The sequence below is a fragment of the Musca vetustissima genome, unplaced genomic scaffold (assembly GCF_032173495.1).
Source record: "Musca vetustissima isolate MV318-11 ecotype Yass unplaced genomic scaffold, APGP_CSIRO_Mvet_v1 utg22312, whole genome shotgun sequence".
NCBI lineage: Eukaryota > Metazoa > Arthropoda > Insecta > Diptera > Muscidae > Musca > Musca vetustissima.
Window position 1 is genome coordinate 45,200 of NW_026872995.1, and position 20,302 is coordinate 65,501.

Consider the following 20,302-nt stretch of genomic DNA (forward strand, 5'->3'; position numbering starts at 1 on the left):
TCTATAAAAAATCTACGTCTGGGTGTAGTCTATCTTTTATCCTGGAATTTATGTTATCCCCTATTGTTGCAATCTGATCCCCGAAATCAATATACCCAACAAACTGCTCCTTCTTAAGTCCTATCCTGCAATGCCTCTATCCCATTTGCATAGCTTAACGAAATACAGGCCAACAGCAAGAAATACAAATCCTGCTTAACAAAAATGTTTGTATTTTAAATGAAACGGATGAATTCACACACAGTCAGGATTCCGAATATGCGAATACACCGGATAAGTCGTTATCCAAGAAAGAAGAAAATGCTAAAATATTTTTCGTTTCATTTTTTAAGAAAATTATTTTCACTTTGAATTGCAAATCGAGCTGAACGTTATAACGTCTTGTAATGCCATTGCATTTGTAGTTAAGCACTCACGCACACACACACATACACAGAGAGGGATCTCTTACTCAGTTCCACTTGAAACGAACGAAAAAAATGCAAATTTAGTATTCCTTTTCATGGTGAAGCCTTACCAAAGAAAGGAAAGTTGAAAAAAAAAACATAAAAGGGAAGGTTAAAATTAATTTAACATAAATTTCATGAAATGCACAAATTCTTGTAAATTGGGAATGAATTTCATTTAATTTTCTTCTGGTGTTCCCTTTCTTCTTCTTCCATTTTTAGGTTTTCGATTGCCGTTATGTGACTACCACGAGCGGAATGTTTGAGGCCATTTGTAATCACATCAAATATGCCACTAACAAGGGAAATTTAAGGTAAGTTAATTCAATTAAGAACAAAAAAAAAATAAATTCAAACAATTCTAAGAAAGGACGGAACAAAAATTTTTGAAAAAAAAATTAAAGAAGATTTTTCTAAGGCCATATAAGGCGTGGATTATTTAAGAAGATTTTTCTAAGGCCATCTAAGGCGTGGATTTTTTAAAGAAGATTTTTCTAAGGCCATCTAAGGCGTGGATTTTTTAAAGAAGATTTTTCTAAGGCCATCTAAGGCGTGGATTTTTTAAAGAAGATTTTTCTAAGGCCATCTAAGGCGTGGATTTTTTAAAGAAGATTTTTCTAAGGCCAGCCAGCCAAGGCGTGGATTTTTTAAAGAAGATTTTTCTAAGGCCAGCCAGCCAAGGCGTGGATTTTTTAAAGAAGATTTTTCTAAGGCCAGCCAGCCAAGGCGTGGATTTTTTAAAGAAGATTTTTCTAAGGCCAGCCAGCCAAGGCGTGGATTTTTTAAAGAAAATTTTTCTAAGGCCAGCCAGCCAAGGCGTGGATTTTTTAAAGAAGATTTTTCTAAGGCCAGCAGCCAAGGCGTGGATTTTTTAAAGAAGATTTTTCTAAGGCCAGACAGCCAAGGTGTGGATTTTTTAAAGAAGATTTTTCTAAGGCCAGACAGCCAAGGTGTGGATTTTTTAAAGAAGATTTTTCTAAGGCCAGCCAGCCAAGGTGTGGATTTTTTAGAGAAGATTTTTTTAAGGCCAGCCAGCCAAGGCGTGGATTTTTTTAAGAATATTTTTCTAAGGCCTCAGCAAGGCGTGGATTTTTTAAAGAAGATTTTTCTAAGGCCTCAGCAAGGCGTGGATTTTTTAAAGAAGATTTTTCTAAGGCCAGCCAGCCAAGGCGTGGATTTTTTAAAGAAGATTTTTCTAAGGCCAGCCAGCCAAGGCGTGGGTTTTTTAAAGAATATTTTTCTAAGGCCTCAGCAAGGCGTGGATTTTTTAAAGAATATTTTTCTAAGGCCAGCCAGCCAAGGCGTGGATTTTTTAAAGAAGATTTTTCTAAGGCCAGCCAGCCAAGGCGTGGATTTTTTAAAGAAGATTTTTCTAAGGCCAGCCAGCCAAGGCGTGGATTTTTTAAAGAAGATTTTTCTAAGGCCAGCCAGCCAAGGCGTGGATTTTTTAAAGAAGATTTTTCTAAGGCCAGCCAGCCAAGGCGTGGATTTTTTAAAGAAGATTTTTCTAAGGCCAGCCAGCCAAGGCGTGGATTTTTTAAAGAAGATTTTTCTAAGGCCAGCCAGCCAAGGCGTGGATTTTTTAAAGAAGATTTTTCTAAGGCCAGCCAGCCAAGGCGTGGATTTTTTAAAGAAGATTTTTCTAAGGCCAGCCAGCCAAGGCGTGGATTTTTTAAAGAAGATTTTTCTAAGGCCAGCCAGCCAAGGCGTGGATTTTTTAAAGAAGATTTTTCTAAGGCCAGCCAGCCAAGGCGTGGATTTTTTAAAGAAGATTTTTCTAAGGCCAGCCAGCCAAGGCGTGGATTTTTTAAAGAAGATTTTTCTAAGGCCAGCCAGCCAAGGCGTGGATTTTTTAAAGAAGATTTTTCTAAGGCCAGCCAGCCAAGGCGTGGATTTTTTAAAGAAGATTTTTCTAAGGCCAGCCAGCCAAGGCGTGGATTTTTTAAAGAAGATTTTTCTAAGGCCAGCCAGCCAAGGCGTGGATTTTTTAAAGAAGATTTTTCTAAGGCCTCAGCAAGGCGTGGATTTTTTAAAGAAGATTTTTCTAAGGCTTCAGTAAGGCGTGGATTTTTTAAAGAAGATTTTTCTAAGGCTTCAGTAAGGCGTGGATTTTTTAAAGAAGATTTTTCTAAGGCCTCAGCAAGGCGTGGATTTTTTAAAGAAGATTTTTCTAAGGCCATCTAAGGCGTGGATTTTTTAAAGACGATTTTTCTAAGGCCATCTAAGGCGTGGATTTTTTAAAGAAGATTTTTCTAAGGCCTCAGCAAGGCGTGGATTTTTTAAAGAAGATTTTTCTAAGGCCTCAGCAAGGCGTGGATTTTTTAAAGAAGATTTTTCTAAGGCCTCAGCAAGGCGTGTATTTTTTAAAGAAGATTTTTCTAAGGCCTCAGCAAGGCGTGGATTTTTTAAAGAAGATTTTTCTAAGGCCATCAGCCAAGGCGTGGATTTTTTAAAGAAGATTTTTCTAAGGCCAGCCAGCCAAGGCGGGGATTTTTTAAAGAATATTTTTCTAAGGCCAGCCAGCCAAGGCGTGGATTTTTTAAAGAAGATTTTTCTAAGGCCAGCCAGCCAAGGCGTGGATTTTTTAATGAAGATTTTTCTAAGGCCAGCCAGCCAAGGCGTGGATTTTTTAAAGAATAGTTTTCTAAGGCCAGCCAGCCAAGGCGTGGATTTTTTAATGAATAGTTTTCTAAGGCCACCTAAGGCGAGAATTTTTTAAAGAAGATTTTTCTAAGGCCACCTAAGGCGAGAATTTTTTAAAGAAGATTTTCCTAAGGCCACCTATGGCGTGGATTTTTTAAAGAAGATTTTCCTAAGGCCACCTATGGCGTGGATTTTTTAAAGAATCTTTTAATGACGGAATTTTAAATCGTGGCAATCGTTCGAATAAATTTCAGGCTCCGATTTTTCTATCATTTAAAAAACGACTTACTAAAAAAATAATGAAATTGAATTTAATTTTGTCCTTTCTCCTTTTTTCGATTTTTTCTTCCATATCTCATCTTGGAATCCTGCAATTTCATTCCTTGGATATTGTGCTCCGTTTGTTCTGGCATCTTTAAAATCAACAACAACAATAAAAATATGATGTGTAAATAAAACAAAAACAACAACACCAATTACAATTGGTCAAACAAACAACACCAGGTCAGCAATAACGATATTTCCACAGCGAACCGATGCCCGTCACGATTATCGCATCTGGAACTCACAGCTTATCTCGTATGCCGGCTACAAGCAGCCGGATGGCAAAATTATTGGCGACCCTATGAATGCAGAATTTACAGAGGTAAATATAATGAAGTTATCTTTGCTATTAACCCGCAGATCACCTACCAAGGCGTAGATTTTTTAAAGGATATTTTGTCAAGGCTCCAACCAAGGCGTAGTTTTTTAAATAATACTTTTTAAAGGGTCCAACCAAGGTGTAGATTAAAAAAAAATTCAAGGGTCCATCCAAGGCGTGGATTCTTTAAAGAATATTTTTTCAAGGCTCCAACCAAGGCGTAGATTTTTTAAAGAATATTTTTTCAAGGGTCCAACCAAGGCGTAGATTTTTTAAAGAATATTTTTTCAAGGCTCCAGCCAAGGCGTAGATTTTTTAAAGAATATTTTTTCAAGGGTCCAACCAAGGCGTAGATTTTTTAAAGAATATTTTTTCAAGGCTCCAACCAAGGCGTAGATTTTTTAAAGAATATTTTTTCAAGGCTCCAGCCAAGGCGTAGATTTTTTAAACATCCAACCAAGGCGTAGATTTCTTAAAAAATATTTTTTTAAGGGTCCAACCAAGGCGTAGATTTCTTAAAGAATATTTTTTCAAGGGTCCCACCAATGCGTAGATTTCTTAAAGAATATTTTTTCAAGGCTCCAGCCAAGGCGTAGATTTTTTAAAGAATATTTTTTTAAGCCTTCAACAAGGCGTAGATTTTTTAAAGAATATTTTTTTAAGCCTTCAACAAGGCGTAGATTTTTTAAAGAATATTTTTTTAAGCCTTCAACAAGGCGTAGATTTTTTAAAGAATTTTTTTCAATGGTCCAGACGTAGATTTTTTAAAGAATTTTTTTTCAATGGTCCAGACGTAGATTTTTTAAAGAATTTTTTTTAATGGTCCAGACGTAGATTTTTTAAAGAATTTTTTTTCAATGGTCCAGACGTAGATTTTTTAAAGAATTTTTTTTCAAGGGTCCAATCAAGGCGTAATTTTTTTTAAAGAATATTTTTTAGGGGTCCAACCAAGGCGGAGATTTTTTAAAGTTTTTTTTTTTGGCCTCTTAAGGGTTAATGTAAAAATGCCTAGCATTGCTTCGTGGAAACCTGTGCAATTTGTAGAGGGAAAGTAGCAAAAGTTTAAATGACTTAATGTGTTCGCACACGTAGTTATCCTTTATTCGGAATGTGAGATATTTAACGAAGACTGTGGCGCACGGAAGCTGTGTAACGAAACAGCAACCAGCTAGTGTGAATAATTAATGTAAGATAAATGAGTTTGCCTTGAAGTTAAATTACTCATTTAATTTAATTGACGAGCGATAGTCAATCGGAGAAAAATATGGGGTTGTGGAGATGAAGGTGTGGAATGTTCAAAAAGGGAGAGAAAAAATATTCTTTAAATAATAAAGATCTTTAAAAAATCCACGCCTTGTATAGACCCTATGGAAAATATTCTTTAAATAAAAATACCTTTAATAGACCTTTAACAAATCCACGCCTTGTATAGACCCTATGGAAAATATTCTTTAAAAAACCACGCCTTGTGTAGACCCCTGAAAATTTTTCTTTAAAAAGTCCTCACCTTGTGTAGACCCCTGAAAAAAATTTTCTTTAAAATATTCTTTAAAAAATCCATGGAAAATATTCTTTAAAAAATCCACGCCTTGAGTAGACCCCATGGAAAATATTCTTTAAAAAATCCATGGAAAATATTCTTTAAAAAATCCACGCCTTGAGTAGACCCCATGGAAAATATTCTTTAAAAAATCCATGGAAAATATTCTTTAAAAAATCCACGCCTTGAGTAGACCCCATGGAAAATATTCTTTAAAAAATCCACGCCTTGATTAGACCCCATGGAAAATATTCTTTAAAAAATCCACGCCTTGAGTAGACCCCATGGAAAATATTCTTTAAAAAATCCACGCCTTGAGTAGACCCCATGGAAAATATTCTTTAAAAAATCCACGCCTTGAGTAGACCCCATGGAAAATATTCTTTAAAAAATCCACGCCTTGAGTAGACCCCATGGAAAATATTCTTTAAAAAATCCACGCCTTGAGTAGACCCCATGGAAAATATTCTTTAAAAAATCCACGCCTTGAGTAGACCCCATGGAAAATATTCTTTAAAAAAAAATCCATGGAAAATATTCTTTAAAAAATCCACGCCTTGAGTAGACCCCATGGAAAATATTCTTTAAAAAATCCACGCCTTGAGTAGACCCCATGGAAAATATTCTTTAAAAAATCCACGCCTTGAGTAGACCCCATGGAAAATATTCTTTAAAAAATCCACGCCTTGAGTAGACCCCATGGAAAATATTCTTTAAAAAATCCACGCCTTGAGTAGACCCCATGGAAAATATTCTTTAAAAAATCCACGCCTTGAGTAGACCCCATGGAAAATATTCTTTAAAAAATCCACGCCTTGAGTAGACCCCATGGAAAATATTCTTTAAAAAATCCACGCCTTGAGTAGACCCCATGGAAAATATTCTTTAAAAAATCCACGCCTTGAGTAGACCCCATGGAAAATATTCTTTGAAAAATCCACGCCCTGTTGTAGACCCCATGGAAAATATTCTTTAAAAAATCCACGCCTTGTGTAGGTTTTAGAAAAATATTCTTTAAAAATCTAAGCCTTTTTATCCTTATCCTAAATATCCTTATATGTTAGTCTCTCAAATCCTTAATTATTTGTTTTATTCATTTCTATATCTGTTTCCTCATTTTTTTTCTCTTTTAGGTCTGCCTCAAACTCGGCTGGAAGGGAAAAGGCACCGAATGGGATATTTTGCCATTGGTCGTCTCAGCCAATGGTCATGATCCAGACTATTTCGATTATCCACCGGAATTAATTTTGGAAGTTCCATTAAGTCATCCAAAGTAAGTTTGGTAATAATATTACACACAAACGCATGCACACACACTCTTGGTCCTACACAAATACATCTAATGAAATAACTAAAGGACAAAACAAATCACACACACGTATACCCCATACATGAGTATGTGTGGGTTACCTGAGGATTATCATAGAGAGAGAAAGAGATTAGAAATACTACAGGTGTTACGATATTAAAATCACCCCGGGATTGGATGGTTGTCCTTCGGCCAATTGTGGATATTTATTGGGGGGAAGTGGGGGTGGTGGTTAGTTGTGTAGGTGTCCGTGTGTCATTTACTTTTGTCAGTCAGTTGATGTCGACATTGGTATTTGAATGGTTTCAATTCGATTTTTATTGAATTTTGTGGTTTGTGAGAAGATATTAGAGATGACGCCAGCAGAATCTGTTTAGTTCAACGGACTGGGGTCTGGGTATGAGGGGAAGGGTAGTGGAGAATAGTTGTGGAGGTCTAATGGGATACAGGGGGAACACACATAAGCTTATGCATTAATATTTTTGTACATTACATGTCGATGGAATGGAATTAGTTACTGTTGAAATAAAGGAAAATTCCCAAGAGGGATTTACAGTGGAGATCAAAAGTTAGAGACTATTTTTCAAAAGACCAAGAGGCGTAGATTTTTTAAAGAATATTTTTTCAAGGGCTATTAGTAAATTTTTAAAGAATATTTGTTCAAAGGCCACCAAAGGTGTCGATTATTAAGAGAATATTTTTTCAAGTGCTATCCAAGGCGTGGATTTTTAAAGAATATTTTTTCAAGGGCTATCCTATGCGTGGATTTTTAAAGAATATTTTTTCAAAGTCTATCCACCAAAGGTGGATATTTTTTAAAGAATTTTTTTTTTCAATCATCCATACAAGGCACGGATTTTTGGAGAATATTTTTTTTGAGCATCCTAAAGAGGATTTTTAAAGACTGGATTTTAAAGACTATTTTTAAAAGGATCCATACAAGGCACGGATTTTTGGAGAATATTTTTAAAAGGATCCATACAAGGCACGGATTTTTGGAGAATATTTTAAAAAGGATCCATCCATGTAGCATTCACAACAGGTGTGGATTCCAAAAAAAAAAAAAAAAAATATATATATATATATATATGTATATATATATTTTTTCGAGGGTCCGCCAGCACTCTTCCGTGTCCACCCTTCTCATTCCCAGTGTATTGAATACTGAAATCATATCAATACCAGACATTGTGTGCTACATACATGTGTAAAATTTCGTTATTAAATGAATTTTGATTGTATTAGAAATTATCATTTTGATAGTTTATATTTGCCCCCTACCCCCTTTTATTTCGCAATATGGAACACCTTTACCAATTTTTGTTCCCTTTTTCCGGGTTCTTTTCTTTGTGGCATTAGAAAAATCTTCTTTAAAAAATCCACGCCTTATGTGGCATTAGAAAAATCTTCTTTAAAAAATCCACGCCTTATGTGGCATTAGAAAAATCTTCTTTAAAAAATCCACGCCTTATGTGGCATTAGAAAAATCTTCTTTAAAAAATCCACGCCTTATGTGGCATTAGAAAAATCTTCTTTAAAAAATCCACGCCTTATGTGGCATTAGAAAAATCTTCTTTAAAAAATCCACGCCTTATGTGGCATTAGAAAAATCTTCTTTAAAAAATCCACGCCTTATGTGGCATTAGAAAAATCTTCTTTAAAAAATCCACGCCTTGGCTGGCTGGCCTTAGAAAAATCTTCTTTAAAAAATCCACGCCTTGGCTGGCTGGCCTTAGAAAAATCTTCTTTAAAAAATCCACGCCTTGGCTGGCTGGCCTTAGAAAAATCTTCTTTAAAAAATCCACGCCTTGGCTGGCTGGCCTTAGAAAAATCTTCTTTAAAAAATCCACTCCTGGCTGGCCTTAGAAAAATCTTCTTTAAAAAATCCACGCCTTGGCTGGCTGGCCTTAGAAAAATCTTCTTTAAAAAATCCACGCCTTGGCTGGCTGGCCTTAGAAAAATCTTCTTTAAAAAATCCACGCCTTGGCTGGCTGGCCTTAGAAAAATCTTCTTTAAAAAATCCACGCCTTGGCTGGCTGGCCTTAGAAAAATCTTCTTTAAAAAATCCACGCCTTGGCTGGCTGGCCTTAGAAAAATCTTCTTTAAAAAATCCACGCCTTTTCTGGCTGGCCTTAGAAAAATCTTCTTTAAAAAATCCACGCCTTGGCTGGCTGGCCTTAGAAAAATCTTCTTTAAAAAATCCACGCCTTGGCTGGCTGGCCTTAGAAAAATCTTCTTTAAAAAATCCACGCCTTGGCTGGCTGGCCTTAGAAAAATCTTCTTTAAAAAATCCACGCCTTGGCTGGCTGGCCTTAGAAAAATCTTCTTTAAAAAATCCACGCCTTGGCTGGCTGGCCTTAGAAAAATCTTCTTTAAAAAATCCACGCCTTGGCTGGCTGGCCTTAGAAAAATCTTCTTTAAAAAATCCACGCCTTGGCTGGCTGGCCTTAGAAAAATCTTCTTTAAAAAATCCACGCCTTGGCTGGCTGGCTGGCCTTAGAAAAATCTTCTTTAAAAAATCCACGCCTTGGCTGGCTGGCCTTAGAAAAATCTTCTTTAAAAAATCCACGCCTTGGCTGGCTGGCCTTAGAAAAATCTTCTTTAAAAAATCCACGCCTTGGCTGGCTGGCCTTAGAAAAATCTTCTTTAAAAAATCCACGCCTTGGCTGGCTGGCCTTAGAAAAATCTTCTTTAAAAAATCCACGCCTTGGCTGGCTGGCCTTAGAAAAATCTTCTTTAAAAAATCCACGCCTTGGCTGGCTGGCCTTAGAAAAATCTTCTTTAAAAAATCCACGCCTTGGCTGGCTGGCCTTAGAAAAATCTTCTTTAAAAAATCCACGCCTTGGCTGGCTGGCCTTAGAAAAATCTTCTTTAAAAAATCCACGCCTTGGCTGGCTGGCCTTAGAAAAATCTTCTTTAAAAAATCCACGCCTTGGCTGGCTGGCCTTAGAAAAATCTTCTTTAAAAAATCCACGCCTTGGCTGGCTGGCTGGCCTTAGAAAAATCTTCTTTAAAAAATCCACGCCTTGGCTGGCTGGCCTTAGAAAAATCTTCTTTAAAAAATCCACGCCTTGGCTGGCTGGCCTTAGAAAAATCTTCTTTAAAAAATCCACGCCTTGGCTGGCTGGCCTTAGAAAAATCTTCTTTAAAAATCCACGCATAAGGCTCTGCTAGTCCTTAGAAAAATCTTCTTTAAAAAATCCACGCCTTGGCTGGCTGGCCTTAGAAAAATCTTCTTTAAAAAATCCACGCCTTGGCTGGCTGGCCTTAGAAAAATCTTCTTTAAAAAATCCACGCCTTGGCTGGCTGGCCTTAGAAAAATCTTCTTTAAAAAATCCACGCCTTGGCTGGCTGGCCTTAGAAAAATCTTCTTTAAAAAATCCACGCCTTGGCTGGCTGGCCTTAGAAAAATCTTCTTTAAAAAATCCACGCCTCGCTGAGGCTTAGAAAAATATTAAAAAATCGTTGCCTCTTTACTGTTTTCAAATTGAAGAAGATTGATGTCTTTATATGCCTGTCATCCCAACTCAAATAGAATGACATATTCTAAACCCTTAACATGTCCAACAATTTAACTTCAATTATGAAAAACCAACAACAACAAAAAAAAAATAATTTTGAAACATTTAAAAACCATTAACGACCATTTCCACAGACAACAAACAAGTACCATAAAATTTATTGACCCAAACTAACCCAAACCACCGCACCACGGAATGGAATTTCAATTCCATTATTTAACAGCCATAAAATTGAATTTCAAATAATTTTGGCTAACTGATTTCCTTGCTATTTCAATATTTTATAGAGAACAGCTCTTTTGTTGTTGCCACCATTGTTTTCTCATTTTCCCATGTTTTTTTCCTCAGTGGCTGGTACATGTCCACCGAGATTGGTTGTCGGAATTTGTGCGATGTTAATCGGCGAAATATTTTAGAGGTAAGTGAAAGAAGGGGTATCTCCCTCGAGGTTCGGACAGACAGACAAACCCGCCAAACAAATGTTGAACATAAAAAATTTTGATGGCCATTATGATGATCATTGTTGTTGTTGCTGTAGTTGTTTACATGAAATGACTTGACTCTCCACCCCCCATTACCAGTTGATTAACATCCATTTAGGGATTTGTTTTATATTTTTTGCGAATGAATTGGAATCATATTTCATGCTGACTTAGAGCCACCAGAATCAGTGATGCACAGCAGCAGCCGCACGCCATGCTGGCTGGATGGCTGGCTGTATGTCTGTCTGGCTGACATGATGAATTGTTGGAATGTTTTTTTTTTCAATTTTTCTGTTTTTTTTTCTCAACTCTCCTTACAGACTGTGGCATTGAAAATGAATTTGGATACCCGCACCCCAACCTCCCTGTGGAAGGACAAGGCCTTGGTCGAAGTCAACATTGCTGTGCTGCACTCATTCCAAAGTCGCAACGTGACCATTGTCGATCATCATACGGCCAGTGAGAGTTTCATGAAACACTTTGAAAATGAATCGAAATTGCGGTAAGTCAATGGTCTCTATAGACCTTAAGGAATTTGGGAAACGTGTGTTGAAAAAGGGATGTAAAAGGACGGAGAAAAATATACTAGCCTCCTTTGGGCAAGTGTTACGAGACATATTGATTTTAATGGCATCATCTTCAATGGGATATGGTCAGGGACCAGGGGAAGAGGAATCATATATTTCAAGGACATCAATATGAGTGGACTTCTTAAAGAATATTTCTTCAGGGACTTCAATAGGCGTAGATTTTTTAAAGAATATTTTTTAAGGGACTAACAGAGGCGTGGATTTTTAAAAGAATATTTTTTCAGGGACTAACAGAGGGGCGAATTTTTTGAAGAATATTTTTTCAGGGACTAACAGAGGCGTGGATTTTTTAAAGAATATTTTTTTTAGGGACTAACAGAGGCATGGCTTTTTAAAAGGCTTATCTTGGTCCCTTTTTCATCTCAATTGTGGACACTTACCTCCCCGCGGTGTCAGCTGGGGTGCCTATTTTGATCACCCGTTGAAATAGTGAGCTGATATGTGCCGCGAGTTTATCCATAAGAACTATAAAAAATGGGTTGAGGCGTCGGGTTAGTTGCCCACACACGGGAAACCCCTTCAACTTTGAAAAAGCAAAGAAAAAGAAAACCGAGCCCCACTAATGTTGACGACACCCGCAAACGTATAAAGGACCACGATCTGCGAATCTGCACTTGGAATGTGCGCACGTTGAACAGAACAGACGTAGTTTTCGCTTTGGCGGATGTACTCAAGAAGTACAAAGCCGATATTATTGCCTTACAGGAAATGCGATGGAAAGGGACAGGCGTAAGTAAATCAGACGATTACGCCCTGTATTATAGGTGCCATGAAACGAGACATGAATTTGGCTGTGGATTTATAACATGAGAATAAAATGCCTCGTCTCCAGATTCACTCCAGTAGATGAGCGAATTGCTATAAACCGTATAAAAGCGAAGTTCTTCTACATCAGTCTCATTTGCGCCCATGCTCCGACCGAAGACAAAGATGCGCAGACCAAAGACATATTTTACGAACGCCTAGAAACAGCATATGACCGCTGCCCTGGCCATGACATTAAAATTCTGCTAGGAGATTTTAATGCAAAAATCGGAAGGGAAAATATTTTTGGTCCCATGAGGTTGATTGACTTCGCCGCAGCAAAAAACATGGTAGTCAGCAGCACCAGGTTCAAGCATCTCGATATACACAAGGCCACCTGGATTTATCCTGATCAAGCAACGAGAAATCAAATTGATCATGTTGTGAAAGGCGGAAGGCATTCGTCCAGTGTACTAGACGTTCGATCGATCCGAAGAGCGAACATCGATTCGGACCACTACCTTGTAGCAGCCAAGGTTCGCACTCGTCTTAACGTCTAACATAACATAGAAATTCGACGTCGAAAAGCTGCAAACGCAACTGGTAGACGAGGCCTACTTCGCTCAACTTACCCACCTGCTTGACGAAAGCTTTTCTTGTCCCGATAATAATATAGAGTGACAGAGAATTGCCCACTTCCTACAAATGGCAGAAAAAGCATCACTTGGGTACCAAAAATCACCATAAAAAAGCCCATGGTACGATCAGGAGTGTCGTAATGCTACCGATGTGAAAAACGCAGTGTATAGGGCAACCCTGCAGACAGTAGCAAAACCTAATATGATGGAGAATTATCGCGATAAAAGGAGAGAGGAGAAACATATTTTCAGAAAAAAGCAGAAAGAACAAGAAAAACGTGAGAGTGAGCAAATCGAGATGTACAGGAGTCAGAATGAATTCCGGAAATTTTACCAACGGGTAAAACACCAAACCGAAGGCTTTGGTGCAGGCACATCCTCCTGTGAGATGAAGAAGGAAACCTGGTGACAGATACAGACAGCATGTTGAGGATCTGGAAGGAGCATTTTGAAAAACTTCTGGTATCAAATAGTAGCGGTGAAGAGGATGCCCCAGAACTAATAATAGATGACGGTATAGAGTGTATACCACCTTGCCAAGATGAGATGAGAATAGCAATTAATCCGCTTAAGAACAATAAAACAGCGTGATCTGATGGGATACAAGCCGGACTATTCAAGACTGGTGGTCAAATGCTGGTCAGGAGCATGCACCAGCTGATTAGTACAATTTGAATAGAGGAATGCATGCCCAATGATTGGAACCTCAGCATCCCGTGTCCCGTGCACAAAAAGGAGACAATGACGAGAAGACCAAGCTGATGGTATCCACGCGCCAGACATCCAGTAGTCTAGGACCAACTGTGGAACTTGAGAACTACCGCTTCAAAGTAGTCAAAGATTTTATATATCTTGGTACCACCATAAATAAAACGAATAACATTAACCGAATAACAGATGCTACTATGGTCTAAGTAAACAGTTTAGAAACAAGGCCACCTCCCGCCAGACCAAACTCACACTTTACAAGACGCTGATAATACCCGTGCTGTTAAATGGGTCTGAAGCATGGGTAGTTGCTCAAGCATACGAGGCAGCTCTTGGGTTGTTTGAGAGAAAATTTCTCCGAAAGAGCTACCGGACCGATCTGCTTGGACGGTGAATATTGTCATCGAATGAACCATGAGTTGTACCAGCTATTCTCGGACATCGACATTGTTAGACGTATTGGGCTGCAGCGACTACGTTGGCTAGGTCATTTTTTGAGAATGGATGAAGATGCCCCAGCCCAGAAGTCATATAAAAGCGAACCAGCTAATAGTTCACGTAGAATGTGAAGGCCACGAATAAGATAGAAAGACCAAGTGGAAGACAACATTGCCGAATATGGTCTTTCAAATTGGAAAAACTGCGCAAAAGACCGACGCGCCTGGAAATATTTTTCAAGCTCGGCTTATGGAACAACCGTTCTGTAACAAGCCAGCTAAGTAAGCAATAAAAAGTATTTTTTAAAAATCCACGCCTGTTTTGGATGTTGGAAAAAATATTCTTTAAAAAATTTTGACGTCCTTTTCAAAAATATTCCACTCCTCCAGTCCACTCCACTCTTTAAAAAACTCCTCTCATTTGTAATCCTTCGAACAGTTTTCTCCATTGTTTAAATGGTTTTATGGCTTCATTCACTTGTAGTGAAGTCAATTGCTCCTTTGAGGCCAACTGTTCCGATGTATATGTGTGTTAGCTTGTGAGCGTTAAGCATATCGCATGTTGTACGATTTGCTTGATTTGAGGAATGGAGTAAATCGTATTTGTTCATCGACGGATGTGAGTAGTAATTTTCCTGGGTAATTTATGTGTAAACATGTTTTATTTGACATTAGGTTTATGTTCGGACACTTAATGCCTGTATTGTTGTGGAGTTTTATGCAATTGGTCGTAGTGGTGGTGGTAGTGTTTTGAAAATGAGGAAACAAATAAGAAAAATTGAAAGCCACATCCATAAAGAAGGAGGTTAGTAGAACCACTAATCTGGATTTTTATTTATATGAAGATAGAGGATTTTAAAGGATTTTTTGGACAGGAGGATTTTTTGGAGAGTCTTAAAGGACTCTCGGAGGTTTAAGTGTGAATTATTTAAAAAAAATTTGGAAGGCCTTAAGTTTTAAATTTTGAAGGATTTTTTCGGTGGATAATTTTTGATATTTTAATCAATATTTGTGTGGATTAGTGTGTGCTTCAATTTTTGAAAATTATGAAGGAAGGTCAATAATTAAAAAAATATCTTTTGAGGTTCAATAGATAAGGTAGACCTTCAAATATTTTTATAAAAATTCTTGAATAAAAAAATTGTTTATAGGTCAGATATGTCGATGTTCTTAATACCCGTATCCTGTAACCTATAAATATTTTCAGACCCATTGGTCTTACTTATATAAATTAAACATTAAGTTTTCGTCCTCCGTCTGTTATCGAAATTGTTCCTTTTTCCATTTCATATCGAATTTCTTTGGCATATCCTTGTAAAACAAATTGATGATTTGCCATACATTGTGATCACCAATCGATGTTTATTTAGTTTTCAATGGCCCAATGACGAATGATTACTACAACGTGACTGTGTATGTATATTCCGCTCACATATGCCACTTGTTTAGATATGTGTGTGCATGTTATGCCTTTTCTTTCCGGTCGGTCAGTTCAATAAGTTATTCATCGTTTTTATTGGCCAACCGGTGCCACCATTCCTACCTTCCTCCGTAAAGGTAAATTTCCGTTTTGATAAATGTTCGCCGTATGTCCGGAACGTCAGGATATTTATTGTTGTGTTGTAAATTGATGTCCAAACAAATGGTTTGTTTGTAAATAAATTTGTGGCAATTTTTGTAATAAATGGAAAAAAATAAATGATTGCGGGCAAAATAAATTTTCACATTCGATTATGTGCGGAATTGGATTGGAATGAATTGAGAGTAGGCATATGTCTATTTGATTTAGGTTTTATGTGATAAATGTAGTCGCTGCAGCTCAATACGTCTAACAATGTCGATGTCCGAAAATAGCTGGTACAACTCATGGTTCATTCGACGGCGATATTCACCGTCAACGCAGATAGGCTCATAGATCTTTCGGAGAATTTTTCTCTCAAACACTTCAAGAGCTGCCTCGTCTGCTTGCGTAAGTACCCATGCTGCAGATCCATAGAACAGCATGGGTAGTATCAGCGTATTGTAGAGTGTGAGTTTGGTCTTGCGGGAGGTGGCCTTGTTTCTAAACTGCTTGCGCAAGTACCCATGCTGCAGATCCATAGAACAGCATGGGTAGTATCAGCATCTTGTAGAGTGTGAGTTTGGTCTGGCGGGAGGTGGCCTTGCTTTTGAGTTGTTTGCTCAGACCATAGTAGCATCGGTTGGCCATCACTATCCTTCTCCGAATTTCAAAACTGATGTCATTCGTTTTGTTTATGGCGGAACCAAGATCCATAAAATCTTTGACTTAATTAAAGCTGTACTTCTCAAGTTCCACAGTTGGTCCGAGTCTACTAGACGTTGATACCATCAGCTTGGTCTTCTCGCCGTTTACTGCCAGACCCACTTTAGCAGACTCCTTTTCAATTTGTTCTAAGGTGGCTGTTGCCGCTCTCAGTTTTCGAACAATTATGTCGATGTCATCGGCGTTGGCGAGTAACATGTGTTGCTTGGTGTACAGAGTGTCATTTCTGTTCACTTTTGCCTCTCGTATGACCTTTTCCAGCAGGATGTTTAAAAGATCACACGACAAAATATCACCTTGTCTGAATCCTCGTTCGGTATTGAAGGTCTCCGAGAGTTCCTTTCCGACTTTAACTGATATTGTGTCTGTTAAAGTTATCCTGCATAGCCGAATTAATTTTTCAGGAATGCCGAACGCAGACATGACTTTAAACACCTCTGAACGGATAGGGCTGTCGAATGCGCCTTTATAGTCGATGAATAGATGGAATGTGTCGATGTGTTTTTCGTGGTTTTTCCAGGATTTGGCGCAGATTGAAAATCTGGTCAATGGTGGATTTGCCAGGACTGAAGCCGCATTAATATGGTCCAATAATGTCATTGACCATTGACTTCAGTCGTTCACACAGCACACTGAATAGCACTTTATATGCGATGGGAAGGAGACTTATTCCTCTATAGTTGGTACATATCGTCTTGTCTCCTTTTTTGTGCACGGGTCACAGGATGCTGAGGTTCCAATCATTTGGCATGCATTCTTCTATCCAAATTGTACTACTCAGCTGGTGCATGCTCCTTACCAGCATCTGACCACCAGTCTTGAATAGTTCGGTTGGTAACCCATCGGATCCTGCTGTTTTATTGTTCTTCAGTCGATTGATTGCTATTCTGACTTCATCTTGGCAAGGTGGTATACACTCTATACCGTCATTTATTATTGGTTCCACTTCACCGCCACTATTTGATACCAGAAGTTTTCAAAATGCTCCTTCCAGATCCTCAGCACGCTGTCTGTATCTGTCACAAGGTTTCCTTTTTTATCTCTACAGGAGGATGTGCCTGTACCAAAGCCATCGGTTTGGTGTTTTACACGTTGGTGGAATTTTCGGACTTCATTCTGTCTCCTGTACACCTCGATTTGTTCACGCTCTTTCTTCTGAAAATACGCTTCTCCTCCCTCCTTTTCTCCCGATAGTTTTCCATCGCATTACGTTTTGCTACTGTCCGCTGCGTTTTTCATATCAGTAGCATTACGATACTCCTGATCGTATCACGGATTTCTTGGTGGTGGTCTTTGGTACCCAAGTGTTGCTTTTGCTGCAGTTTGTAGGAAGTTGGCAATTCTCTGCCATTGTGCTTCTATTATTATTATTATCGGGACAAGGGGTGCTTTCGTCAAGCAGTTGGGTAAGTTGAGCCGAGTAGGCTTCTGCTATCTGTTGTATTTGCAACTTTTCGACGTCAAATTTCCTTGTTACATTAGATCGCACCTTTGCTGCTACATTAAGACGGGTCCGTACCTTTGCTGCCACAAGGTAATGGTCCGAATCGATATTCGCTCCTCGGATCGATCGGACGTCTAACACACTGGACGAATTCCTTCCGTCTATAACAACATGATCGATTTGATTTCTCGTTGTTCGATCGGGAGAAATCCAAGTGGCCTTGTGTATATCGAGATGCTTGAATCTGGTGCTGCTAATTACCATGTTTTATTTTGCTGCCGCGAAGTCAATCAACCTCATGCCGTTGTCTGATGTTTCTTCATGGAGGCTGAATTTTCCGACAGTGGGACCAAAAATATTTTCCTTCCGATTTTGGCATTAAAATCTCCTAGCAGAATTTTAATGTCATGGGCAGGGCAACGGTCGTATGCTGTTTCTAGGCGTTCGTAAAATATGTCTTTGGTCTGCTCATCTTTGTCTTCGGTCGGGGCATGGGTGCAAATGAGACTGATGAAGACAAACTTCGCTTTTATACGGATTTTAGCAATTCGCTCATCTACTGGAGTGAATCTGTAGATGAGGTACAGAGCCGTTGCTTGGTATCTATCATCCCCTACGCCACCCATGTGATAAATGTTAAAGAATATTGTTCTAAGGTCTGTCAAGGCGTAGATTTTTTTAAAGAATATTTTTCTAAGGCCATTCCAAGGCGTGGATTTTTTAAAGAATATTTTTTCTAAGGCCATTCCAAGGCGTGGATTTTTTAAAGAATATTTTTCTAAGGCCATTCCAAGGCGTGGATTTTTTAAAGAATATTTTCCAAATGTCTAAGCTCTACCTTTGATTTCTTTATTAAAGGTTACTCACACGCTCTCCTGCTCTCGAAGTGATCCTACCCTTTCAATCCAGTAATTAAAAATATTCAAGTTACCATCCCATAGAGTTTATGTTTTAAAAGCAATGACTAGATAAAATCGTCCCTCCCTCTTTTATCCTGCTATTATTTCCTACCACATATCCTCAATTTTTATTTCCGCAATTGTCATTGTTATTACCTCAACCCTAATTCCCGAGGTAAAAACATTCAAAACAACATTTCAAATCTTCCGTTTTACAATTTTTTTTATTAGCCAATTGTCAATTTGTTTTTATTTTAATCGTTCTTCCCTTTATTCTCTCTCTATTTTTCCAGCAATGGCTGTCCCGCCGATTGGATATGGATTGTCCCACCAATGTCAGCATCGATAACACCCGTCTTTCATCAGGAAATGTCGCTGTACTATTTACGGCCATCCTTTGAATATCAGGATCCTGCATGGCGCACCCACATCTGGAAGAAGGGACGCGGCGAGGGCAAGAGCAAGAAGCCACGACGTAAATTTAATTTCAAACAAATTGCCAGGTAAGTTTCACTCAATAGATAATGTCGATGCGAGGATGTCAGTGATGATGTCGATGTCGATAAGGACGATGTCAATGATAGCACATTTGATTTGCTACATTGGCAAGGATAATGCCAGGATGATGTAAGTGTGCGTGAAGAGTAAAATGGCATGGAGGAAGGTAGTAGCTTAAAAGGGAAGCGTAATGGAAGCATGTCTGTGGTGGATCCCCATAAAAATAACAATTGTGATTTTCTAACAGATTGCGTTACCGCTATTAAACTGATGTAGATTAGAAGAAGATAACTACCGCATTCAATGTGATGATTATAGGGGATTTTGAGGAGGGATACATTTTACATAAAAATGGAGACTGTGGTTTGAGGGGATTAACTATAGAAGATTTTTCTACAAATATATATTTTTAAAAATATTTTTCTTTTTCGAGGTCCTTATATAGGAGTAGCTCTTTATACCCTACACATCTATATTGTCAGGGTATTATAGCTTTGTGCAGCCCCAAGAGTTTGTAAGGCCGTGATATATTGTTCCTAGACCCACCTTTAAGTATACCGATCGTCATATCTCGACTAGCTGAGTCGATCTAGATATGTGTGTCTGTCCGTTTGTCCGTCTGTCCATTATAATTTGTAAACACGATACAGGCCACAGTTATGGATCAATCTTCACGAAATTTTGCATGTAGGATGGATTCTGACCCATAAAGACGGTAAAGATCGGTTAATATTTAGGGGATGAAATGGACCAAAAATTTTATTTTTGTCTGATTTTCTTGTCGCTTCAGAGGCCTTAATAATGGCCCAAACATCTCGATTTTTTGTATAGAGAAGGGGATCGGGCCAAAGAATAAGCATGCCTGTTTTGATAAAGATCGGTCAATATTTAGCGGGCCAAATGGATCCTATCTTTTGTGTGATAAATTACAAAATTTATATTCTCAGGCGTAAGCATTTACTCCTGAAGGACATAGACCCGAGAAGTCGATAGTATATCACCTAAGTATTTACTGGTGCTTACGTATTCAGATATTATTTAGTAATCCATTACCACAATAGAGTGCGGAAATATAGCCCTGATTGCTTTCAAAATTTCCATGTGGTTCCAGTTGTGGTCAAGTAGAAGGCCTATAATTTTCGGTGATGATCAGATAATAATATTGGGATGTAGTGGACCAAAAACATAAATGTTTGTGTTTTTTCCGATCTATAGACCACAATTATAAGCCGAATATCACAACACAACCCACCGCGGAGGGAATCTGGAAATGTAATTAGAAGCTCTGTACTGAATAGTATAAATATTCGGAAAATATGTCAGTATAAAGAAGAGGTGCTGTTGACCTTTAATCGGGCAAGAGGGTGTAAATATCACGAAATATTGCCCAGGCTCGGACGTCCGCAGAAAGTTAGAGTTCCGTGGTATCTACAATATTTTTTCCAGGCTATAAAAAAACAGTGAATTTTTTTTAAA

At 38.2% G+C, this 20,302-nt stretch overlaps 1 protein-coding gene across 1 annotated transcript in view; it reads left to right on the forward strand.

Moving 5' to 3' along the window:
• The first annotated feature begins 668 nt into the window (after positions 1 to 668).
• Positions 669 to 20,302, forward strand: part of LOC133321867 (nitric oxide synthase) — an 84,152-nt gene continuing 64,518 nt past the window's right edge. Inside the window, exons 1-6 of the mRNA XM_061530944.1 lie at positions 669 to 760; positions 3,594 to 3,735; positions 6,406 to 6,545; positions 10,451 to 10,520; positions 10,905 to 11,086; positions 18,622 to 18,831. Of these exons, the coding sequence (XP_061386928.1) occupies positions 705 to 760; positions 3,594 to 3,735; positions 6,406 to 6,545; positions 10,451 to 10,520; positions 10,905 to 11,086; positions 18,622 to 18,831 (800 nt within the window). The 5' untranslated portion in view covers positions 669 to 704. The remainder of the gene's footprint in view (positions 761 to 3,593; positions 3,736 to 6,405; positions 6,546 to 10,450; positions 10,521 to 10,904; positions 11,087 to 18,621; positions 18,832 to 20,302) is intronic.